Source organism: Canis lupus, chromosome 1 (assembly GCF_048164855.1).
Source record: "Canis lupus baileyi chromosome 1, mCanLup2.hap1, whole genome shotgun sequence".
Lineage (NCBI taxonomy): Eukaryota > Metazoa > Chordata > Mammalia > Carnivora > Canidae > Canis > Canis lupus.
In genome coordinates this window covers 117358727-117382662 of record NC_132838.1, presented here as the reverse complement: position 1 = coordinate 117382662, position 23936 = coordinate 117358727, and the positions used below count along the sequence as shown (strand labels likewise).

The 23936-nt window shown below is 55.4% G+C and overlaps 4 protein-coding genes across 18 annotated transcripts; 3 read left to right on the top strand and 1 right to left on the bottom strand.

Moving 5' to 3' along the window:
- Positions 1–72: 72 nt before the first annotated feature.
- Positions 73–1498, top strand: PSENEN (presenilin enhancer, gamma-secretase subunit). Its single transcript, XM_072780377.1, has 4 exons — positions 73–232; positions 365–521; positions 959–1063; positions 1222–1498. The coding sequence occupies exons 2-4, from the start codon at positions 461–463 to the stop codon at positions 1359–1361; spliced, it is 306 nt and encodes a 101-aa protein (XP_072636478.1). The 5' UTR covers positions 73–232; positions 365–460; the 3' UTR covers positions 1362–1498.
- A 1076-nt stretch (positions 1499–2574) lies between these two features.
- LIN37 (lin-37 DREAM MuvB core complex component) lies at positions 2575–7746 on the top strand. 3 transcript variants are annotated; one of them, XM_072780214.1, is made up of 9 exons: positions 2575–2969; positions 5630–5705; positions 5896–5946; positions 6264–6293; positions 6373–6458; positions 6543–6709; positions 7224–7364; positions 7451–7524; positions 7610–7746. In XM_072780214.1, the coding sequence occupies exons 1-9, from the start codon at positions 2666–2668 to the stop codon at positions 7689–7691; spliced, it is 1011 nt and encodes a 336-aa protein (XP_072636315.1). In that variant the 5' UTR covers positions 2575–2665; the 3' UTR covers positions 7692–7746. The 3 variants fall into 3 exon arrangements, with proteins under 3 accessions (XP_072636315.1, XP_072636320.1, XP_072636331.1); XM_072780219.1 differs by lacking the exon at positions 2575–2969 and adding an exon at positions 3077–3154; XM_072780230.1 differs by lacking the exon at positions 2575–2969 and adding an exon at positions 3294–3351.
- Positions 7747–7803: 57 nt separating this feature from the next.
- Positions 7804–10332, bottom strand: HSPB6 (heat shock protein family B (small) member 6). The gene is made up of 3 exons (XM_072780242.1): positions 10035–10332; positions 9010–9132; positions 7804–8880 (listed from the first exon to the last, which is right to left on the bottom strand). The coding sequence occupies exons 1-3, from the start codon at positions 10230–10232 to the stop codon at positions 8713–8715; spliced, it is 489 nt and encodes a 162-aa protein (XP_072636343.1). The 5' UTR covers positions 10233–10332; the 3' UTR covers positions 7804–8712.
- On the top strand, positions 9021–19992 carry PROSER3 (proline and serine rich 3). 13 transcript variants are annotated; one of them, XM_072780054.1, is made up of 12 exons: positions 9030–9364; positions 12286–12382; positions 12686–12888; positions 14115–14242; positions 14351–14457; positions 15107–15189; positions 15292–15434; positions 16498–16596; positions 18267–18442; positions 18559–19537; positions 19630–19711; positions 19805–19992. In XM_072780054.1, the coding sequence occupies exons 1-12, from the start codon at positions 9342–9344 to the stop codon at positions 19944–19946; spliced, it is 2262 nt and encodes a 753-aa protein (XP_072636155.1). In that variant the 5' UTR covers positions 9030–9341; the 3' UTR covers positions 19947–19992. The 13 variants fall into 13 exon arrangements, with proteins under 13 accessions (XP_072636181.1, XP_072636130.1, XP_072636155.1 ...); XM_072780125.1 differs by lacking the exon at positions 9030–9364 and adding an exon at positions 10139–11477; XM_072780080.1 differs by having other exon boundaries at positions 9021–9364; positions 12817–12888; positions 19630–19992.
- The last annotated feature ends 3944 nt before the right edge of the window (positions 19993–23936 follow it).

Below are 23936 nucleotides of genomic sequence, written 5' to 3'. Positions count from 1 at the left end.
CGTCGCTGCCTCCCGACACAGCACGCGCTCCGAAACTGCCTACTGCGCTTGCGTGTTGGAGGCCCGCGCCCTCCCCGCAAAATCACCACCCGGAGTTCCCTGAAGGCGCATGCGTGTAGCCTCGCCGCACCCCTAAAAGACTACAAACCCCAGAGACACTTGCGGTATCTCGTGCAAACGTCCGGAGTTGAAAGTGGCAAAGGCTTCCAAGGGGAGGAAGTAGACTCCGCTGGTGAGTTGGGGGTCGTTTGCGCGCCCGAATAAACATGAAGAGCGTTCAACCCAGTCAGCTTGCTGGTGGGGGCCGGGGTAGCCTTCGTTCAGCAAACCCACCCTTCAGTTTATCTCCGTTTTGTCGTAATAGGGGCGTGGTTGTTCGCGATCCCTGCATCTGTCACTGGCGGCCAAGGCTCGGCTGCTGCCGTACAGACCCGCCGGACGACTCGGCCTCAGCGCAACTATGAACTTGGAGCGGGTGTCTAACGAGGAGAAGTTGAATCTGTGCCGGAAGTACTACCTGGGTAAGGGTCGGTTCCTAGGGTCCCAGAAGAAAGAGGGGAGCGGACTAGAGCGCCTGAGGGAAGAGGGCCTGGGGGCCTGGATTCTTGAGTCTAAGGGATCAGGCGACTGGGGTTGCAGACTCCTGGGTCTGAGAGAAGGGCCTGGGACCTAAGAAAAGAGGAGGCTGGGGCCTCAGCTTCTGGGTCCCAAGAGACGGGGGGGAGGGGGGGGCGGGGATGTTGGGCTGGACAACGGGTCCTGAGAAAGAGATGACTTGAGTCAGATTTTTGGGGCCCCAGGGAGGAGCCAAGATTTCCAGGTCTCTGACAGCAGAGGACTCCATTTGAACTTGGGTATGGGAGAGGGCCTTTCGTCCTCTAGTTGGGAGTTGGGGCGGGTTATGGGGCCGGCGGGAATCCTTACTGACTTATGTTCCAGTTTGTTTTTTTTTTCTTAGGTGGGTTTGCTTTCCTGCCTTTTCTCTGGTTGGTCAACATCTTCTGGTTCTTCCGAGAGGCCTTTCTTGTCCCAGCATACACCGAACAGAGCCAAATCAAAGGCTGTGAGTCCAGGGCACAGAAGAAGGGAGGCCATCAGGTGTTGGGAGGGAATGATGGGGGTTCCAGAATTCTGGAGCCATGGAAGAGAAGAGAGGCCAGTCTGGGGGGAGACAGAGAGCAGGTGGAGGCCAACCTTACCCATTCCTGTTCCCTCTTACAGATGTCTGGCGCTCAGCTGTGGGCTTCCTCTTCTGGGTGATTGTACTCACCACCTGGATCACTATCTTCCAGATCTACCGGCCCCGTTGGGGTGCCCTTGGTGACTACCTCTCCTTCACCATACCCCTGGGTACCCCCTGATACCTTCCTCTGCAGGCCTGGGCTCATTCTCCCAGGATGTGCTCCTCTACTCTAAGCTCACTCTCAAGCCCCAAAGACATGTTCCCATCTCCTATGTTCTTTGTCGACATCCCCCAATAAAGGACTCTAATTCTCTATATTGACTTCCTGGATCTTTTGGGGGTTAAGACCTAATATGGTTATTAATATTCAGAAACACGTATTGAATGCTCACTTTGTGCCAGGCTTACTGCTTCACACATGTACAATCCTTTCTACTCTGCACCCTCTGAAATTGGAACTTTCCTGCTCAGGGACCCTCTTTTACAGATGCAAAACTAAGAAAAGAATAATGCTTGCATTGCTAGGGGCTTTCATCCTGTACCGGTGGTGTGTGAATTGGAAAACTACTTCCCACTTGCTCTCCATATTCTCATCAGAAATGTGGTATCAGTGCTACCTCCTAGAATGTATCTAAGCTAAAGCATATGTGGTAAATGGAAGTTTCCCATTTTCCGGAGAAGATGTTGTCTGCAGCAATAGACATAGCCAAGAGCTTTATCAGAGAAGGCTTCTTTGATTATCCTATTTAAAATTTCAAATCTGGGATGCCTGGGTGGCTCAGCGGTTGAGCGTCTGCCTTTGGCTCAGGGCGTGATCCCAGGTCCTGGGATCCAGTCCTGCATCAGGCTTCCCTCAGGGAGCCTGGTTCTCTCTCTCCCTGTGTCTCTGCCTCTCGTTGTATGTCTCATGAATAAATAAATAAATCTTGAAAAAATAAAATTTCAATTTCTACTTTGGTATCCTTTTTCATTCCATTTCATTTAAAAGGTTTTACTTGTTTCTTGTAATCTTACATTCTCTAAAATACAAGCTCTATTACAGCAAGAGGTTTTGTTTGTTTTGTTCAGTGCAGTGTCCCCAGTTCCTAGAACAGTGCCTGGCACACTAAAATATTTGCTAAATAAACGAGGTTGTGCCTGAAGAGAGATTAACAGGTAGCTGGCACCTGGCGAGCGCTCAGTAAGATTGAAGCGAGCCTAACTCCAGACTTCTCTTCCTCTCAGGGACCAGAAGGACTCCCACGGTTATAATAAACCCTGTCAAGAGCTAACTTGATGTAACTCAGAGCTTTAACACTACAAGTTCCAAGAAGCCTTGCGAAGCCCTGATCCTACATCTCCCGCCGTGCCTCGCGCGGCGCAGGCGCCGTTACTCTGCGTCTCGGGAGCTGGAACTACACCTCCCAGGAAGCGCTCGGGGATGTCGTCGGTTTGTTTCCGGAAACGGGGCCACAGAAAGGTGGGACTTAGACCTGGGAGCCGATGGCGGCAGCCGTCAATTGGTCAGAGATGAGATCGACGGTTGCACCGACAAATGGAAACAAGCAATTGCCAAAGGGCCCCGCCCACAGAAGGGAAACTAGTGGAGGTGGCGGCTGCAGTGGCGGTCGCCGCCGGACACTGTTCAGCGCCGAGGACTGTCCGCTCACGAAGCTTATCTTGACCTTTTCCTCTCTGCCTTCAGCCTTGGTTTGTGACCCTGGGCTCCTTTGGGCTCCTGTGACCCAGTTAGCCACACCTCAGACCCAAACCATGTTCCCGGTGAAGGTGAAAGTGGAGAAATCAGGTGAGAACCGCGAGGTAGGGGGCTTTTAGGGGAGCACCGACGGGCCGGGGTATGGGAGTCGCGATAGACAGGCTTATCGCGATAAGACGGACCACGCGACTTCTTCCTGCCGCCCCTCGGACGAGCGCTAGGTCAGGCATCGAACGATTCTCGCCACCCTCATACCCTCCGGGTTTGTGCTCAAGGTAGTGTTGAGGTTGAACGGTGGTGGCTCGGACTGTGTGGTGCGGGAAGACGTGGGACCCCGAGCCGCCTGAGACTTCTTGACTGCCTCAGTTTCCCTGTTTCCAGCAGTGGTCATGGGCCAAGCATTGTGCTCAGAGCCTGAAGTTCAGGGAAGCTTTTAGTCCTGGCAGCCACTGTATCCCAGTAATCCTAGGAGGTAGGAAATGTGGTGGATGGGGGAACCGAAGCCGAGAGACAGGAAGTCATTTTGAATTGGGTCGGAGCTGATGGGAAACCGGGTCTGGCACGGTGAGGGTGTAGGAGAGGCATGGGATCCAGACCCCCCAAAAAGGAGTAAGATGACGTGTAGGGTGTTAGATGGTGTAAGTGGAAATAAATCGAAACAGGAGGAGGCAAGATCTGGCAAGGTGAGGGAGAGAGCGATGAGCATAGGTGAGGGAACAGCAAATCAGACCAAGGAAGTAGCTCTGAAGAGGCCCTGAGGTGGAAGACTCATCTGGCGCGTGCAAGGGACCAGCAGGGAGGCCAGTGTGTCTGGAGCACAGGGAGTGAAGGGAGAGTGAGAGGATGATGACAAAGAGCGAGAGGGAGGAGGACAGATCCTGTGAGCCCAAGTTAGGACTCTGGCTTTTGCTCTGAGGGAAATGGGGAGCCAAGGGAGGGTTTGGAACTGAGGAGCGAGTTAAAAAAAATACACCCCCCCCCCCCAAATGCAAAAAAAAAAAAAAATGTGAGTGCAAGAGTAGAGGCCTGACCACAAATGATGGTGGGGGCAGGGGTAAGGCAGGCAGGGTCGTGGAGGCCTGTGAACATCAGGCCGAAGAGCTCAGACTCCGTCCCAGGGCTCCGCAGAGTCGTGGAGCATTCTAAGCAGGGGAGGATCAGGGCCAGTTTGGTTTTCCAAAGAGTCCTCTGACCAGCTTGTGGAGGGTAGGTCAGAGGAGGACATTGAGGCTGGAAGCCCAGGAGAAGAAAGGGAAAGGACCAGGGTAAGGAGTGGGTGGGTGGAGAGACACTCAGGAGGCCAAGTGGACAGGCCATGCTGTTGGTGAGCTGGGGTGGGGGAGAGTGTCTATTTTGAGGCCTAGGGACGGACTGGGGGCCAGTGGGGCAACCCTGAGATGGGGGCCCAGGAAAGAGGGTAAAGTTAAGAGAAGCACTGAGGCTAGTGTGGGACCCAGCAGATGGTAGGGACCTAGGGGATGTCCAAGGGAAGGTATCTAGGAGGCCATGGGATCCCAAGGTCTAAGGTTCAGGAGAGAAGCAGGTGCTAGGGAAAGAGATGTGGGTATGCCTTGTATCTTGGCTCCCGCCCAGGGCTCTTTGCTAGAATTTCAGCTGCCCCTAGCCCTTTACCCTGACCCTGTCTCTCCGCAGTGATGTTGGGAATCCCCATATCTCCCCATCCCAGGGCTGGCAAAGCATGTCCTTACGTGTCCTTCCAGGCTCTGAGCTTTGGGCCAGAGTGATGCTAGGTACTGGCATAAGAGCGAGAGGAGAATATTTATACCCTCACCTCAAGTTCTGTGTTGAGGCCTGGAATGCAGGTGCCGGAGGTTATCTCCCTGGCAGGGGGGAAGCCCCAAATGAATATTTTAGGTGTGATCTCCAAATTATTAAATGTTGTCCTTTCAGATTTAGTTCAGATTTAAAATAATACCACTGCCTCCGCCAAACAACGCACATCTAGGGCCTAGATTCTGCACCCAGCTTGAGTCTCTGCCTTCTGACTTTGTGTGTGGAGCCAGACGGCCTGAGTGCAAATCCTCAGCCCTGCAGTGGCCTGGCTGTGTGACTCTGAGCAAGTAGCCTGACTTCTCTGTGCCTTGGTTTCATCATACATAAGATGAAGATAAGCACATCTACCTGCCAGGGTTATTGTGAAAATGTAATGGGTTAGCGTCTGTGATATGCTTGGGACAATTCTTGGCACATGGTACGTACTCTGCACAACTTACTTGCTGTTCTTGCACGCTGCTGCTGAGAGGTTCATATGCACCATAGGTTTATTTAAGCCTCCAAACAATCCGGATGCCTGGGTGGCTCAGCAGTTGAGTGTTTGCCTTCAGCTCAGGGCGTGATCTCAGGGTCCTAGGATCAAGTCCCACATTGGGCTCCTTGTGGGGAACCTGCTTCTCCCTCTGCCTGTGTCTCTGCCACTCTCTCTCTCTCTGTCTCTCATGAATAAATAAAATCCTTAAACAAACAAACAACAGTCCTTGCAGATAGGTATCATTGGGAGACCTATTTTCATGATGAGGAAGCAGGCTCAGTGAGTTAAGGTGACTTGCCTTTGGTCACACATGAGCATGTGGGTCAGCCCTGGAACCCAGAGCTCTTGCTCATCACATCAATTGTCTGTGCCCCCTGCACCCTGTCAGCATGCCTGGGCCTGGCTGTTGGCTTGAGTGCGCATGCCCCTCTGCAGCCTAGCTAGCTGGCCACTGACTCCTGCTTGGTATCTTCTTCCCCAGAGTTGGAGATGGCCAAGGCCCGGAACCAACTTGATGCTGTGTTGCAGTGTCTGCTGGAGAAGAGTCACATGGACAGGTTGGGATGTAGCCCAGCACCGGTCATAGAGGGTTGGGGGTCCTGGCAAGTTGGACCCTCTGGTCCTGGGTAGATCTGGGTAGGACCTCAGAGGCTGGCTTAGGGAGCAAGGGGCCCAGTGGAAAAGCCACTCAGTGCCTTCCCACTCGGCCCTGGGAACCCTGAGCCCATAGTCCTCTCCTGCTACCAGGGAGCGTCTGGAAGAGGAAGCTGGGAAAACCCCCTCGGACACCCACAACAAGTAAGTTTTATTGATGGGATCCAGCTGATGGTCTGTGCTGGACAGCTTCCTCCCCCATCCGGGCCCTGACCACCCTGCTCCGTGCTTTCTCCACCATAGTCCTGACCACCCTGCATGTACAGAGACCCTGTAGCAGCAGGAGCTCAGGTCCCCTCATGCTTGGCACCTACAGCCCTGGAGGTGTGGGCAGAACACAGGATCTAAGGGGGGCTGGGTGCTGTGTGAACATCTCAGTATCCGCAGGGTGCCCTTTGGGGTAGTTTTGAGCAGGCTTCTGTTCGGGGATCGGCTTGCTGACGCCTCGTCTCTCCCCACAGGGATTGTTCCATTGCAGCCACTGGCAAACGGTAAGGTGGCCCTGGGCCCCAGCCAACTGACGGGAGGTCTGCGCCCTGCCCTGGTCCTGATGTTCTATGCCCCACGCAGGCCGTCCGCCCGCTTCCCCCACCAGCGGAGGAAGAAGAGGAGGGAGATGGATGACGGGCTGGCTGAGGGAGGGCCGCAGCGATCCAGTGAGTAGGCGGTGGCCCTGCAGGGCAGGCCCCGGTGGAGAGCTGTGTAGGATGTTCACACACCTTCCCCTCCCACTACCCCAGACACGTATGTGATCAAGCTGTTTGACCGGAGTGTGGACTTGGCCCAGTTCAGCGAGAACACACCACTGTACCCGATCTGCCGTGCCTGGATGCGCAACAGCCCCTCAGTGCGCGAGCGGGAACGCTCCCCCAGCTCCCCGCTGCCCCCGCTGCCTGAGGATGAGGAGGTTGGATGTGGAGGGGGGCCCTCCCAGCAGCCAGTGGGTAGATGGTTAAAGGTGTCCTCTGCCTCAGTGACTTCTGGGTCCCATGAGGCACACAGATAGGAACCCTTTGGCTGAGGGTATGGGTAGAACTCCCTAAAGCAGACAGACATGCCTACCTGGCCTGAGAAGGAAAGGGGACAGGGTTCCCTTGGGCAGGTAAAGGTGGCCTCCAAGATCAGAGGTCCCCAAAAGCTGGGGGCTTGACACAGGGGTCCTTAGTGCAAACAAGTGTAGCCACCTGGCCTAGAGGAGCAGATGGGGGCTATTGGGCTGGGTAGGAGTGATTGGAAGTCCCTGGGCTGGACAGGAGAATACAGGCAGGGATCCCTGGAGCAGACAGTTCTTTGCATGGCTTTTAAGAGCCCTGGTGAGACCTAATGTCTGCCATCACTGAAAGTCAGGAGGGGTGAAATGTGTACTACGGGCCCCCTTCCCTAACTCTCTTGGGCCTGGTGTGGGGCTCCTTTTTCCCCAGAGTTCCGAGGTCACCAACAGCAAGAGTCGTGATGTGTACAAGCTGCCTCCACCCACAGCCGCTGGACCACCTGGAGATGCTTGCAGATCCCGAATTCCATCCCCCCTGCAGCCTGAGACCCAGGGTACCCCTGATGATGAGGTAGGTATGCAGGCCGGCCCAAGGCTGTGGGGCATATGTTATGGGCCTTGGGCGTGGCCAACCCAGCCTGGCTCCTGTCCACACAGCCCTCGGAGCCTGAGCCCTCACCGTCCACACTCATCTATCGCAACATGCAGCGCTGGAAACGCATCCGCCAGAGGTGAGCATCCCCCAACCTGTTTGTACCCCTATGGCCTCCACCCCAACTGCTGAGTCTTCCCGTTGCTTTTCTACCCCCACTGCAGGTGGAAGGAGGCATCTCATCGGAATCAGCTTCGGTACTCAGAAAGCATGAAGATCCTGCGGGAGATGTATGAGCGACAGTGATGTTCCCCTGCCCCCCACGCCCCCCCAATAAACATTCGCCTCCTTTGCACCTTCATGCTGGCCTCTGCTTACTCCAGCCCCTATTTCCCAGCCCAGACATAAAAGCAGTTGGCACAGCTCTAGCACATTTATTGGGGGAAATGGGCAAGGGGATGGGGTGGCAGAGAATTGAAGGAAGAAGGGTTGTGGGGAACCAAAGCAAAAGTGGCTGCTTGGTTGGATTTTGGAGAATGAGGGGAGGTATGTGAAAGATGGATTACCTGGGATATATGGTTGGAGACTTGAGGGTTAAGACAGAATGATCATGGGGGTGGGGGGTTCTGTTTAGAGTTGGGGATGGGGCTTAGGATATCTGTGCAGAGTCTGGGGATATGGAGTGGGTATTTCTGCAGTGAGGTTGAGGGTCCTGCTAGGCCTGGAATAGGTGTCCAAGGGTGGAGGGTCAGAAAAGAGGTTCAAGAAGTCACAAGATGGGTGGGGGGAGTAGACTGTCCAGTTGGAATGAGGGGAAGGATCCAGAGTCTTGAGGACCAGGCCTGGATGGTTTGGGGTGGGAGGTCTGTGCAGTCTGGGGTATTTGAGGGGTGGAGAGGGATTATGCTTGACTGGCCAAGGGTGGGGGCAGGGTTGTCCACACCATAATCTAGTGTTGGAGAGGGGAGAGGAGTAATGAGATGTGGAGATGTTTTAATAGATGAGTCAGAAGGAAGTGGAGGAGGGAGTTTGAGTGGATTTATATGCCAAGAAAGTGGGGTCAGTGGGGCCGGGAGGCTGTAGGCTGAAGGAGGGCCTGGAAGCTAGGGACGTGTGAGGAATTTGAAAGCTGGAGGGGGTGTGACAGCGGGTGCGTCCGTGGAATGGTCTACATGACCAGGGCAGGGTCTACGTGGGAAGGGTCGGGGCAGGATCCCAGATTGGGAGGGTGGTTTGGGCGCGCTCGCTCGGGACATCTGGCTGGGCGGAGTCAGGTCGGCTTTAAACGAGGGGGCCTGAGGCGGCTCCCGGGGTGCAGGCGTGCCGCCTACTTGGCAACAGCCTGCGGCGGCTGTGGGGCCTGGGCCGCCGCGGGTGCAGCCTGGATGGACAGGACGCCCTCCGGGGACAGCGCGGACGTCACCGCGGCAGGGTCCACGCCCGAGGGCAAGCGGTAGCGGCGGTGGAACTCGCGCGCGATGTATCCGTGCTCGTCCTGGAGAGACGGGAGGCTTCAGCGGCCCCGCCCCCTGGCCGCGGCGCCCCGCCCCTCCCCGCGGCGCCCCGCCCCCTCCCCGCGGCCCCCGCCTCCGCGCCCCGGCCCCACCCCTGCCAGCGGGCTCACCGGGCGTTCCTCGTGGCGCGCATGCACCTCCACGTGGTCGCCAACCACCTTGACGGCGATTTCCTCCGGGGAGAAGTGCTTCACGTCCAGCAGCACCGAGAAATGCCCAGGCTCCGCCGGGACCTAAGCACAGTCGTACGGTCGGCGGCGGCGCGAGGCTCCCGGGACCCAGCGAGGCCCCGCCCCCGCGGGTTCCGGGGCTGCCCCTGCCCCGGGGCCTCCGGAACTGGGCCGTCCCCTTTCCTAGTCGCAGCCCCAGAGGATCTCTTCCCGCAGAATACCGGGGATCACCCCTCCCTCTGTAAGCACGGAGATTCTCCTCTTCCGGAGTGATGAGGCCCCCTTCCCCCGCCAGGTCAGAGACCTCCCTCTCACAGGCTAAGGCCTGCCCCCTCCCCCAGCGTCGGAGTGTCCTTTGGACGCTGAATGCCCGGGCCCCTTCCCCTCAGAACCCCTGGTGCCCTCCCTACACACCGCCCCCGCCCCCGAAATTGCCAAGTTGCCTCTTACCCCGGCTTCCAGTCTTCTTTTTACCCTCCCACTGGAGTCACGGGGCCGCTTACGCCCTCGGCAGTTACCAGCACTCGTCCCCCACTTCTCAGAGTGGCCAGGCCCCCCTTTCTCAAGTCACAGGACCCCTCCTCCCCTCTGTCTTTCCAGGAGACATAGAGTCACCACATACAGTCTCCAGAGTCTTCCCCGAGGATGACAAAACCTTCCCTCCCCTCGGGAGTCCCGGGGACCCCCCATGCCCTTCAGGATGACTGAGCGCCCCCTCTCCCCAGGTTTCCTGGGTCACCAGCCTCCAGAGGGACGGCCCCACCCTATCAGTGACTCAGCCATTCCAGCCCCTCGGAGCGGAGACCCTCCTCGCCCGGGCAGGGACCTCCCACCCCCGTCGTTATCCGGCCTGCGAGACTCCAGGCTCCGGGACCTCTGGAAGCCCCTCGGAGCGGCCCGCCTCGGGATGCCCGGGCCCGAGCCCTGCAAGTGGCCGAGGTCCCGCCCTCCCCCAGGCCTGGCACCTGGGCGGTAGGCAGCGCCACGCTGGGTGCGCGCAGGTAGTAGGGGGCCAGGGCGGCGGGGCAGAGCGCGGCCAGCTCCGCCTCCAGCAGCCCCTCGCCGAAGCGCTGGTCGAAGAGGCGCCCGGGCGCCGAAAGCCCGGGCAACGGGGCCGAGGCGCGGCGCAGCCAAGACGGCTGCACGGGCACGGGGATCTCCATCCTGCTTCGCCGCCGCCGCCGCCCCTAGGCTCCGCAGTGCCCCTGCGAGCGCCGCAGCCGCTCTTATAGTACGCCTTGTGTCCGCCCCTCGGCGGGCCGCCCGGGGACATTGGGACCGCGGCCAGCCCCGGCCATTAATAGAGCCTTATTTAGAAAGCCCAACAATGACTTGGCCATTTATTGAGCGCCTGCTGGATGCCAGAGAGGCGATCCCCCCCCCGTGTCCCGAAGGGGAAACTAAGGCCGAGGAGGCGGAGCCTTGCCAAGTGGGTAGGACAGCGCGGTATTTGGGACCCAAGGGCCCGAAAAACCCCACCGCAGAGTTCGCAGTCCCTTTAATCCACCCCCGCCCCGCAGGCAGCTCTGGGGATGACGCAGATGGCGGTCTTAGGAGCAGATTCTTGGGTACAGGGAATGTGGTAGCCCGCCAGGTTGTCAGGAGGACACAGAACAGACCCTACTCCCATCTCTGCAGGGCCCTGGGCCCAGCCCCCCGCAAGCCGGGCCTAATTCTGGGCCTCTGACTCAGTCTCGGGTGCGCAGGGAAGCGGGGGCTGCCAGGTGAGCAGCGGCCAGAGGGCGCGGGCACGAACAGTCCAGGCTGGCCCCCCAGGGGCCGCGCGCCGGGCCCGAAATAGCTCATTTTGATCCCACCACCTCGGCGAGGAGCCCAGGCCTGGCACTTCGCGCAACCAGCTGCTCCTGCAGCAGGACGGAAGTGGCTAATGACTCCGCGGGGCCGGCCGGCTGGTCGGACGGAGGGAGGGGGCGGCGGCTGCAGAGGGCACAGGCCCCCTGACTGCCCTGCGACGCGAAAACCGGTGCTTAGGTTGGAGACGGGACAGGAGCTCTACTGCAAAAGGGGGAGTGGCCGTAAGACGCTGCTAGAAAGCGCGAGTACTTTATAGACCCTCCCAGACGCCAGCTCACCCTCAGAGCCTTCCCGTTGGTCCGCAGGCTTGCCAATTGCTGCCGCGCGCCACGGGCCTCCAATCAAACACGCTCTCTCAGTCGGGCCGAAGTTACAGCCCGTCGTGCGGCGTCTCCCTCTGGCCACTTTCCAGTTGCTTCTGTCTCCCTCTCCATCATTGGCCGCCTCGGAGGCCGCTGTCTTCCCGCGCGGGCGCCCGCCGAGAGGGGCGGGCCTGGCAGGGCATTGCTAAGCGACCGAGATGCGCGCGGGTTCAGCCCAGTGAAGGAGCGGAGCTGGCGGAAGCGCCCAGGTGGCTGCGGGATGGACCGCAGGTGAGGCCGAGCCTCCTCCCGGGGACCACAGGAGGCCTGGGGAGGACCCAGGGTGCGGCGAACGCAGCGTCGGGTCAGGTTTGCTGGGGTCCGGAGTCTGCTCTTCGACCGCGCTGGAACTACAACTCCCAAGATGCTCCACATCCTCCGGCAGCTCCAGCCTGGGACCTCCGCATCTCCGGGTCCCATAGAGTCTTACGTTACGCTTTCCAAGTGGCTCCAAGGGGTGTTCCTCTAAGGGTTTCCAGTGTCCTCTTGGGAATCAAATTTCTGAGCTTTAAAACTTCCCCCCCAGACTCCAGTGGGTGTTGGTCTTGACCTTTCTTGCTTAGGCAGAGCCCAGTTACTGATGGGGGGTATAGTCCATTTACCATTTCCTCCTCAGTATCCCAAGGACTTATGGGAAAGGTACAGTGATGGGGTTTAGTCGCGGTTCTTAACCCGAGCTCCGCTTCAGAATCACCTGCGAAGGTGACCAGCTCTCTTACAGATAGGATGCTTTGGGCCTGGGACGAGGGCCGCATGTCTGTATTTTTCAAAGGCTCCTAGATTGGATTCAGGGTCACGAACTGCCAGTAGGCAATTCCTTGGTTTTCTGAGACTGCTCCAAGGGCTGGTGGGAATCGAGCTTCCAGTATCAGTATCTTGAATGTGCAGCGCTGCTTCATGGGAGTTCTAGTTCATCTCTTCCAAGAATCTATGGGAATTGTAATCTGGTCTGCCCTCCTCTCCCCAACCCCAAACCCTGACTCCACCCATAGCCTCCCAGCAGGGGGCTCTGCTGGCCAACTTCATTCTCCCCTTGCAGTCTGCCAGTTTTCTCCATCCAAGACAGCCCCTTTGAGGATGCTCCCCTGGATCACAGCCGCTACTTGCCATCCCGGACCCAGACTTGGCACCCCAAGGTGAGGACACTCCATGGAGGGTGCTGTGTGTGGGCCCAGTGGTGAGGGAGTGATTACTAGAGGGAAGGAGGACATGTGATGAGAGATAGGGGTGAGAAATTAAGAAACAGTCTCTTTTCCCTCCCTACAGCTGTGCCCTCACCTGGTCCTGGATCCCCTATCATGGCCCCAATCACTCTGAGTTGTTACCATTGTAGGATGTTTCCTCCCCTCTGGACTGAGACACACTTCATGCGTGCCTTTGTTCCCTATACAGGGGTAACCCCTCAGCCCTCACTTTCTTCTCCCCACTCCCTGTCTTAGACCCTAAGCCCATCCAGGTCCCAGAGGTCCAGGCCCCCAGAAGCTCCCAAGGCTCTGGCCACAGGTCCCAACACCTCTGAGCTATTTGGAGAATCCTGGCCGTCCAGCTCAGGGACTCCTTCCCCACCCAGCACCACTGAAGGACAGGTGGGAGCCTCCCCACCACCCACCCTGGTTGACAGCGGGGAGTCCGTGGTGGCCAAGTAAGTACCAGCAGCCCTGGGGGGAAGGAAGGGTTTGGGTCAAGAGGGGGGCAGGTATGCCATCATCATCATCACAGCCAGAGTTGTTTATGCAGCACTTTTAGGACCAAACTATGTGTACTATTAAGAGCTCTGGAGCTGGGGCACCTGGGTGGCTCAGTGATTGAGCATCTGCCTTTGGCTCAAGGGGTGATCTCAGGATCCCGGAATCGAGTCCCGCATCGGGCTCCCCACAAAGAGCCTACTTCTCCCTCTGCCTGTGTCTCTGCCTTTCTCTCTGTCTCTCATGAATAAATAAATAAAATATATTTTAAAAAAAGGTCTGGAGCTGGGCTCATTGCGTTCAAATCCCAGTTCTGTTACTTACCCTCTGTATGATCTGGGCCTCAGTTTCTTCATTTGTAAATCATGGATATTAGCAGCACATATCCCCCAGGGCTATTTTAAGCTTTCAATGAGTTACTGCCTATAAAGCATCTATAACAAGTGCTATAGTGGTGAGCACTTGAATTTGTAGGATACAAGTTCAGCTGCTCTAACAAATAGCCCCAAATTAATTGTGGCGTAAGAAAGACAGCATTTATTTCTCCCTCACTCAACAGTCCAGGCAGAAGCAACCAGGGCTGCTGTGGCAACCCCCAGCTAGGATCAGGGACAGTTTCCTTCTGTCGTGCTGCCTCCCATCACCAGGCTCTTGCCCTTTCCTTTATGGACCAGAATGGCTCCCAACCACATCCACTATCCAGAATCACATTTCCTCATCTCATAACCCTATTGGTTGAGATGCCTGGGTTGCTCAGCAGTTGAGCATCTGCCTTTGGCTCAGGGCATGATCCCAGGGTCCTGGGATCGAGTCCCGCATTGGGCTTCCCATGGGGAGCCTGCTTCTCCCTCTGCATGTGTCTCTGCCTCTCTCTCTCTGTCTCATAAATAAATTAATTAAATATTTAAAAACAAAACAAAACCCTGTTGGTCAAGAACCTAGTTACATAGCCATAAAACTATAGGGACCCCTGATAAAATTAAATATAATCTGTAGAAGAGTGGCTATGTGCCCCGTATCATATAGTCTTACATAATATTGCATTACTGTGTATGAGAGGATGCTGAGGGGCTAGGTATTGCCAAGGTAACTGATAAACATCAGCTGTTGTGATTGTTATTGTCATTATTACTATTCTTTGGCTCTCCTCATTCACCCACCTCCCCTTCTCTGATGCTCGCAGGTACATAAACCGGTTTCGCCAGGCTCAGCCTACAAGCCGAGAGGAACGCCAGCCTGCAGGCCCAACCGCAGCTGACTTTTGGTGGCTCCGGCCTGAATCTCCAGACCCCAGCAGTCAGCTTGCAGCAGGTACCTGCTACGGTCCCATCCACTGTAGGCCTAAACCTCTCCTGATCAATGCCCCCAGCAGAGGTTCCTCGTGGCCCCCCTCCAAAATCAACTGGGGCTTCTCGGCAGGAGCCAGTGAACCAGAAGGAAGACCCAACACAGCAGTCCCAACTCTTGCCAAGGTGGTCAGCGCCTCTCGGGCTAAGGCTGTGGCCCCCCTTCAGGAAATGAAGCAGGTGACATCCTCATCCACTTCCTTCTCTATGTACCTGAACTGAGAGCACTACCCCTGGCATAGAATTAGAGTCAATCCCCAATTCAAGGAAGCTTAAAGATAAAAGGAGGATTTGCTGGCTAATGCAATCAAGAAATCCCAATGTATATGCTTTCAGGCATGGCTAGATCCAGGTGTTTGTACAGTACCAGGAGCAACTCGACTCTCTTGGCTCTCTGCTCCTCTTTGTTGGGCTCAGTCTCAGGCAGGCTTCCCCTTGAGGTAGCGAAGATGGCCCCAGTCACTCTAGGCTTCTAATTTACATAGGTACTTCAGTGGAAAGAGGAGGATTTCCTAGTAGTTCCATGCAAAGCCCCAGGGCTTACTCTCATGTGTTCATCTTTGAGCCCGGCACTGTGGAAGCAGATTGTTGTGATTAGCCAGGCCAGGTCAGGAAGATGGGGTCAACCCTTCTCCCACAACAATGACTACCAGGAGAGGTGTGGATCACAAAGGAAGTCCCCCATCTCTGAGGAGGAGGAGCGGATTCTAAGCCAGCATGTGAGGGCACCAGGTGGAGTGTAGACCTGTACTCCAGGCCCTCTGTCCAGAGCCCCTTTCCCAGCACCCTTTGAGATGGGGGCTAGCCTCTGATCCCTCTTACCTCGCAGAGCCTCAACACATGGAACTCATCCCTGCTGGACCTGGAGACACTGAGCCTGCAGAGCAGAGCTGCCAGGCTGCTCAAGCGCAGGTGCCTTCCCTGCCCCCATCTCCCTCCCCACTCCCACAGCCCCAGGCCCCGCCCACAGCCTCTGAGACCCCTGTCACCTCGCTTCTGCTTTCTCCCCTACAGCAAGGCCTCCATCTCCTCTTCCTCCTCACTCAGCCCTAGTGATGCCAGCACCTCCTCCTTCCCAGTCAGCTCTGATGGCCTCTCTCCCTTCTCCATGACCTTCACCCCTGACCCCAGCAAGGGCTCTGACCCCAAGGCACAGGGTAAGTTCTGAGGCCCGGATTGAGAACAGCCTGGAGGTGAATCCCAGCTGTGTGACCTGGGGCTTCCAGGGGCCTCTCTGTTCTTCAACTTGAAAACAGGGGTAATAAATGAGTGGTGAATACGGGGAGCACCTACCACAGGTCTGTTAACAGTACCCATCATTAGCATGACAGGTTCTCTGTCTCTGTCCTGTTTGCCGTTCTGAACACGAATTTCCAAAATCACATGGCTTTTTGCTAATTCAGCACCACACCTGATTGAACAGCAAAATCTGACCTAAAGAATACGAAGGCTGTTTATAGTCTTGCCAAATTTCATTTAGGGTGAACAGTCATTCTTTTGGCTACGGCTGTGTGTTACACTGAACCACATGATACCTTTGTCTCTGTAAGTAAAAAATGGTTGAAAAAAAAAATGGTTGAATACTGGCAATTTCATGTTGTTCAACCAAATACTAATGTGTTTGAGTCTGCGGACTGGGCCAGCCCCCTGCCAGTGCTGTACATACGATGTGCCTTTGCTGAAGCAGGCAAACTGTTGAACTCTCAATTCCTGCCATCTGATGTCTTCAGATTTCAGAGATGGGATTAAGGACCTGGATTACTATTGCTCCGTGGCCAGGTCCTGGGACACAGTGGCACACAGGACAGGTGCTGTGTGTGTCTCGTGGGGCTGGAGTGAGTGGGGGCAGTCAGTGTAAGAGAGGTGTTCGTGCTTGGTGTGTGATCCTGCCTGAGCTCTTTCTTGTCTGATTCTTTGCTCCTTTTCAGCTTCACCTTACCTGTTATTCACCTCTCCTTCCTGAGCCTCCGTTTTCTCATCTGTAACATAGGGTTGAAACTAGGAGCTACTTCATGAGTTACTCTGCAGACTAAATTTACTCAATCTGCCATCTAAAAAACATTGTATACCTATTGTGAATGAGGCCTTGGGAGTGGGCTTGGGGATTCCACAGTGAATCAGCTGGTTCCAAGCAACTGATTGTGGTCAGTTTATGGTGCTCACAATACAGTGAATGTGGGACAGAAAATAGCTACCTAACCCCACATCTGTGAAATGTAGGCAGAAACGAGGGCCATGCAGGAGAGGATCATGATGCTGGGAAGTCAGAGAAGACCTTCTTGGAAGAGGTGCTGTCTAAGTGGAGACTTGACGATGAAGGTAGGGACAACAGCCCTCTAGCATGTAGGGAGGACCTGAGGTGGGAGGGAGCATGGTGCCCACAACGGACTAGAAAAGAAAGGGCAAGGGGGGGTGGCGAGTGAGAGTAGTCTGGGGTAAGGTGGAAGAAATTGGCAGGAGTCCGGTTACATTGGGCCATGTAAGCATGGGAGGCATTTGGCCATTATCTTAGTACTGGGGAGCCAGGGGGAGGTTCTGAGCAGGGAAGGATGTGATATTTCTTGGGTATTAACAGACTCCCTCTGGCTGCTCTGGACCCCCCAGTGAGAGACACTGGTAGTTAGTTTCTCTTGGGCCAGAGCCTGAGGAACAGAGTAGGGGGATGTGGCCAGGTCTGGAAGTAGAGTCACAGGATATAGAGGGAGGTGGGAGAGAGAGAGATCCAGAATGACACCCCCCTTCTCTGTGCAGCATCAGATGGTAGGGCTTCTAAGAGACGATGGTAGCCCTATGATCATGACTGATGAAGTTATGCTCTGGGTAATGGGAATGATGTCCATTTGCCCCGTGGAACTGAGGGCAGCCAGTGACCCTGCCCTCACTGCTGTATCCCTAGCACAGATCTGGACACTGCACTTCAATATAATAAATAGCTCACTTGGCATTTATGCCACAAATACTGATGGCAGCAGGCCTTGTTCCATTTTTTAAAATATATTTATTTATTCATGAGAGACAGAGCGAGAAGCGGTGACACAGGCAGAGACTCCCTGCAGGGAGTCTGATGTGGGACTCAATCCCAGGACCCTGGGATCATGCCCTGAGCCAAAGGCAGATGCTCAACCATTGAGCCACCCAGGTGCCCCACCAGGTCTTGTTCTTGACACTGGGGATATAGTACCGGTCAGATAACAAAAACCACTGCCCTTGTGTAGCTGGCATTGTGAAGAGAGAGAAGTAAGCAGAGATGTACCACACTGAATATGTTGGGAGGTGAAAAGAGCTAAGGAGGAAAATGGAATAGGAAATAGGATAATGAGTGGTAGGGCTGGGGGTGGTTGCAGTTTTAAATAGAGGAGCCAGGGAAGGCCTCACTAAGAAGGTGATATTGAGCAAAGATTGGAAGGATGTGAGGCATTGAACCCTGTGTGTACAGGAGGGAACAGCACTCCAGGCAGTGGGAAGCACAAATTCAAAGACTTTTGCTTTTTACTAGGACAAGGAGGGTTCTAATCCAGGAGGGCCCTGATCGGACTCAGGTGTTCCCAGGCTTCCTCTGGCTGCAGGGGGAAACAGATTGGGATAACAGAAGCAGAGAGACCAGAGAAGAGGTTTCTGTGGGGTTTTACTGCCCAGGAAAGGGCAGTAAAGTGGGAGAGAAGTAGGCAGATTCTGGAGGATCTGTCTTGTTCACTGCTGTAACCACAAGGTCCAGAACAGTGCCTGGCACACAGTAAGAGCTAAGTGAATATTTGCTGATGAATAAAGAATTGAATGATGACAGGCTGAGAAGCCCCTGTGTGCTCTCTCCTCTGACTCTGCCCCTTTGCTCACTTCCTGCTTGGGAGAGGAGTTGGGACATTACCTGGAGAGCCTGTCAGAATAACTTTCTGGTACAATCGAAGGGTATATGCACAGGCTGTCCTTGGCTTGCTCTGCTCATCAGCCCAGTTCCTAACTTACCCTTCCCCCCTCTACTTACCCTACAGCAACACCAGCACCTGCCCGCATCCCTGCTTCGGGCCCCCTCTCCTCTCAGGCACCCCTGCGTCCAGAGGATGACATTCTATACCAGTGGCGGCAGCGGAGGAAGCTTGAACGGGCTCGAGGAGGGCAGGGTGATGGAACCTGGGTGCTACCCCGGACTCCTGCCCCCACCACTCCAGTGAGATGGGGGAGGGAGCGTGTGAGGCGACTGGAGGGAGGGACGCTAAGGGAAGTTGGAGGAAGGAGGAGCCAGAAGGGGACTGAAGACCCCTCTACCATTTCTCTCCCTCTCAGGTCCCCGCCCCCGTTTCTCTACAGGCTCCTCCTGCCCCTGCAGAGACCCCTGGTTCCTTGGGAACCCAGCCTAACTGCATCCCACTTTGGGCCAGTGTGGCCCGACCTGGTCCCCTGGAGGCCTTTTATATGGAGAGGCCTCCTATCCCCCCTGGGTTCTCTCCACATATCTTTTGGGGTCCCAGCCCTCAGGGGTTCTTCTGGGCTCCGCAGTCTGGTCTCTGGGTACCTCTTGGGGCCATGCCTCCCACGCCCTCCAGCCCTGCGCCTCCGGGCCCCGCCCCCGTGGCCCCCGCTCCCGTGCCCCCGGCCCCAGCACCTGCAGCCTGCACCCTCCCACCCCCAGCCGCCCCCCAGGACCCGCCCACTCCTGCGCCCAGCTGCCCGGCCCAGCCCCAGAGGCAGGGCCCCAAGCCTCGGAGTAGCAGGGCCCCGCGCCAGGAGTCCGCTGGGACGGTCACGGCCGCTGACGAGGGGCCTGGCCCGCAGCTCAGAGGCGCCCTGGGCCAAATAGTGTCCGCTCGGCTCTTCCCGGACGCCTTGGAGGACACGCCCCCTCACCCCGGGGGCCCACCTCTGCCCCAGGCCGAACCTCTGAAAGTCAAGGCCACACACCCCCAAACCAAGGTTACGCCACCTGGCTCAGAGGTCACGCCCCCTCAGTCTGGATCGCGATTTCCCAAGGCGCAGACTCCGCCTCGTCGCTCCAAAGCCGAGGCTCGGAAAGCCAAGGCCACGCTCCCCCTAGAGGCGTGGGAGCCTCGGAAGGACGGAGACACCCCCGTGGCCGCCCCTGGGAATCTGCCGCCCCAGGCCCCGCCCCCTCCAGCCGAGGAGGCGGCTGCTTCTCTCGAGGCCCCGCCCACTTCCTTCGGGGCGGGGCCTCCCGGGGCGGTGGCCACGCCCCCGCCCGCTGCGGGTCCCGCCCCCTCCGCAGATCTGCTCGGCCTGGCGGCCCGACTTCTGGAGGCTGCAGAAGGTGAGCTGATCGCCGTGGCTGCGCGGATCTGCGTGGCGGTCCCGCACCCGACGCACGAGTCGGCCTCCTGGCGCTCGCTCTTTTTCCCCTAGAGTCCGACGGCAGCGAGTTCCAGGACGACCCTGTACTTCAGCTGCTAAGAGTTCAGAGGGCCGAGCTGAGATGGCAGAAAAGGTGGCCATCCCCAGGATCTGCAACACCCCTTTCCCAGAGCCACCCACCACCCCAGACCCGTCCTGAGCCTCTACGACCCTGGCTTTTTTGCAGGAAAGTGGACGCGCAACTGTCCCTCCTACTGGAGCACACTGAGGACCCAGGGACTTGGTCTCCTCCCACCGGGTCGCCCCCCAGGTCCCCAGGAAGGCGGCTGCGGAGGGAAGGAGCTCCTCCCGAGACCAGACGACGTTGACTTGTAAAAATTGTATTTTTCCCAATAAAATATTTTTTTCACGTTACTTATCTCTGAGGAAGAGTTGTTCTGGAATGTCTGAGGGTGATTCTAATTTGGGGAAAGAGCTCCTCCCCTCCCCTATCCGCTGTGGCTCTGCCTTGCCAAACCCCCATTCTAGTTCCTGACCTATAGGGCAAAATCTCTTCTGGTTTGCCCTCCGAGGTCAGGATGGGGGAGGGGGTCCAGGTCAGATTTCAGGCAAGACTGGGATGCACCTTAGTTGACTCTCAGCTCAGAAGTGGATTCTCCTGTCTCAGCTGAGACCAAAGGGCTGTCCTCAGGGCATGAAGTTAATGGGGTCATAGAGTGCTGGGCAATGGTCGGTCCTCAGTCCACACGCTGCTTGAGCCAGCAGCAGCATTTAGTGTGCTCATCCCTCCTGGAGACACTTCCTTCCCTGCTTCCAATGCCCCACCCTTCTCACCTCTCTGGTCGCCCCTTGTCATTGCCCCAACCTGTCACTTTAACATGTCCTAGGGCCCTGGCCTTAACTATCTGTATTCATTCCCAAGTGATCTAGTCTAGTTCCACCACTCTGACACCCATCTCTATTCTAATGGTCCCCAAATTTCTATCTTCAGCTTCAATCTGGCCACTGAAACATAGGCTCCTGTATTCTGCTACCTACTCATCATCTCCACTCAAAGGCCTAAGAGATGTCTCAAACCCCACAGGTCTTTTTTATTTATTTTTTAAAAGATTTTTTTTAAAGATTTATTTATTTATTTATTTATTTATCTATCTATTTATTTATTTATTTATTTATGAGAGAGAGGCAGAGACACAGGAGGAAAGAGAAGCAGGATCCATGCAGGGAGCCCAACATGGGACTCAATCCCGGGACTCCAGGATCCTGCCCTGGACCAAAGGCAGGTGCCAAACCGCTGAGCTACCCAGGGATCCCCCTTTTAAAATATTTTATTTGTTTATTCATAAGGGACACAGAGAGGGGCAGAGACACAGGCAGAGGGAGAAGCGGGCTCCCCATGGGGAGCCCGATGCGGGACTCGATCCCAGGACCCCAGAATCACCCCCTGAGCCAAAGGTAGACAGCCACTGAGCCACCCAGGTGCCCCAAACCCCACAGGTCTTAAACTGAGCTCTCAAACTTCCCCTAAAACTTGCCCTTCATTGGCTTTCCTGAGCTCCATCCTTCTAACTGCTCAGGCCAAAAGCCTCATAGCCATTCTTGACTCATCTCTTTCCCTCACCCCACAGTCAGTTAGTTAGTAAGATCTAAGTGGCAGGTATGTGGGTGTCTACTATAAAATTGTTCAACTTTGCTGTATGTTAGAAACTTATAATAAAATGTTGAAGAATGTATGATCAGGATTATTTTGATATCTGTATTTATTAAAGAGAAGGATAGAATAGATTTCTGTTAAAAGCAGCTTCGGGAGCATGTGGGTGGCTCAGTCAGTTAAATGTCTGCCCATGGCCCAGGTCATGATCCCAAAGTCCTCGAATAGAGCCTGCTCAGCGGGAGCCTGCTTCTCCCTCTCCCTCTTTCTCCTTGCCTGTGCTTGATCTCTTGCATGCATTCTCTGTCTCTCTCTCAAATAAATACATAAAATCTTTTTCTTTAAGTAGCTTCTGTATATCATTGACATGATGTATATTTGTTTTCAGCCTTTCTGAACAAATCATACATTTAAATGAAATCAGAAAGAAGGAAATTGCTGTTTAGATATAAAGAGAAATGAAAGATGTTACAGTAGCAGAATGTGATCTAGTTGAGGGGTGACTGGACCCTAGAGGGATTTCTGAGGAAATTATATTTAAGCTGAGACAGGTAGGAATTAATTAGTTGACAAAGGGCCATCCTAATTACTTTTGCTGGATTATAAATCATCCCCCAAACTTAGTGGCATAAAACAATCATTTTATTATGTTCATGGATTCTGAGAGTCAGAAATTTGGACAGGCACAGTAAGGGATAATTTATCTGTGCTCCATGATGTCTAGGGGTTCAACTGGAGAGACTCACAGGTGACTCAACAGCCAGGGGCAGGACCTCTGGAGCTTCTTCACTTAAAGTCTGGCACCAGGGCCCAGATGACTCCAAGGCTTGGCTCAGCTGGAACTGTACACTGTGGTGCTTACATATGGTCTCTCCACAGGGCTTGGGCTTCCTCAAAGCATGGCGTCCTGGGCATAGTTGCACTTCTCATATGATGCCTCAAAGCTCTAGAGCTAGTCATTCCAGTGGACAAAAAGGAAGATGCATTGTTTTCTTGCTACTTAGTCTTAGATATCACATAATGTCAATTCCACTACTCTCTGTTGGTTGAAATTATCCACGTTGCCCAGATTCAAGGGTGAGGGGACATAGAGTCCATCTTTTCATGAAAGCAGTGTCAAAGAATTTGCAGTCGTGTTTTAAAACCACCACAGGGTAAGTGGGGAGTGGGGTGGGGTTGAGGGGAGACTGTAGGCAATAGGAACATCACATGGAAATCCCTGGGATGGGAGTGAAGTGAGCAAGTTCTATTGAACTTATTAGTTGAAATAAGTAACTATAAATTGACCCCGCCTTTGGGGCACCTGGGTGGCTCAGTGGTTGAGCATCTGCCTTTGGCTCAACCCTGAGCCAGGGGTCCTGGGATTGAGTCCCCCATTAGGATCCCTGCGGAAAGCCTGCTTCTCCCTCTGCCTGTGTCTCTGCCTCTCTCTGTGTGTGTCTCTTATGAATAAATCATATCTTTTTAAAAAATTGACCCCTCCTTCAGGATTCCCTTTCCCCAATCCCTGACTAATTTTTTATCCATAGAATTTATCACCTAATTTTCTACATTTTAAGATACTTTTAAATTATTTTTTAAAAAGATTTTACTTATTTTTTCATGAGACACGGAGAGCGAGAGAGAGGCAGAGACACAGGCTGAGGGAGAAGCAGGCTCCATGCAGGGAGCCCGATGCGGGACTCGATCCCGGGACTCCGGGGTCACACCCTGAACCGAAGGCGGACGCCCAACGTCTGAGCCACCCCAGACTCCCTACATTTTAAGATATTTTGTTCATTGTCTTCTCCCACGAGCTTTTGAGTGCCACGTGGGCAGGATATATTTTCCCCTTGCTTTGGTTATTGCTATAGCCACAAATTAAGTGATCAGAGTTTTTGAATGAATGAGTGAATGAAACAAAGCGGTACTTTCTGAAGCGAGGGACCCTGTTGAGAACATGACCAGTGGAAAGGTTCTCTGGGAAAGGGCATCGTTATAGTGTGTCCTGGGCCTGGCTCAAGTCAGAGGCGGATCGGTTGGGATTGGCTTTACGGCAGGCGCAGTCCTGTTCTGGAATTGCGGGCTAAGGCAATTCCTAGAAAAAAGGAGCCAAGGGTGGAGACCGGCCTATAAGATGCAGTAGAGGAGGCAAGGACAGCATGTCCAGCGGGAAGGGCGAGGCCGATCGCAGAGTGCCTGGGATTGCGTCCCAGGCCGAGTATGTGAGACAGTGACGCCGTCCATGGGCAAATGCCCTCAGGGTTCTGCGGGCGGGCGGTGTCCGGGTCGGGACTGACAAGATGGAGCTGGAGGATGGAGACGTGGAAAAGCGGCTCGGGGATGGAGACAAGCTCTGAGGCCATGGAGAATCCAACTCCGATGGCAAAGGGGAAGCAAGTGTCAGAGGACGGGTCACTGAGAGTGGACTAAGGGGAGGGCCCGTTGCTTCGCGCCGGGAGTGTTGGAAGCAAAGCATAAAGAGCCTAGGGGTGTGTCTCGGGAGGGCAATGACAGCCAATGAAGAGCAGTCCTGGGCGCGGCGCTGTCAAACTTCGCGGGGCGGGACCGAAGAGACCGAGCCAGCGATGGGACCGCCGCCGCAGCCAATGAAAACCGCCCGGGTGGGCGGGGCGTCGCCCAAGGCCGAGGGCGGAGCCAATGGGAAGCGGCGCCGCGTCCCGCTGCCCCCGCCTCCGTGGGGCGCGCGCCGGAGCCACGGGCGGCC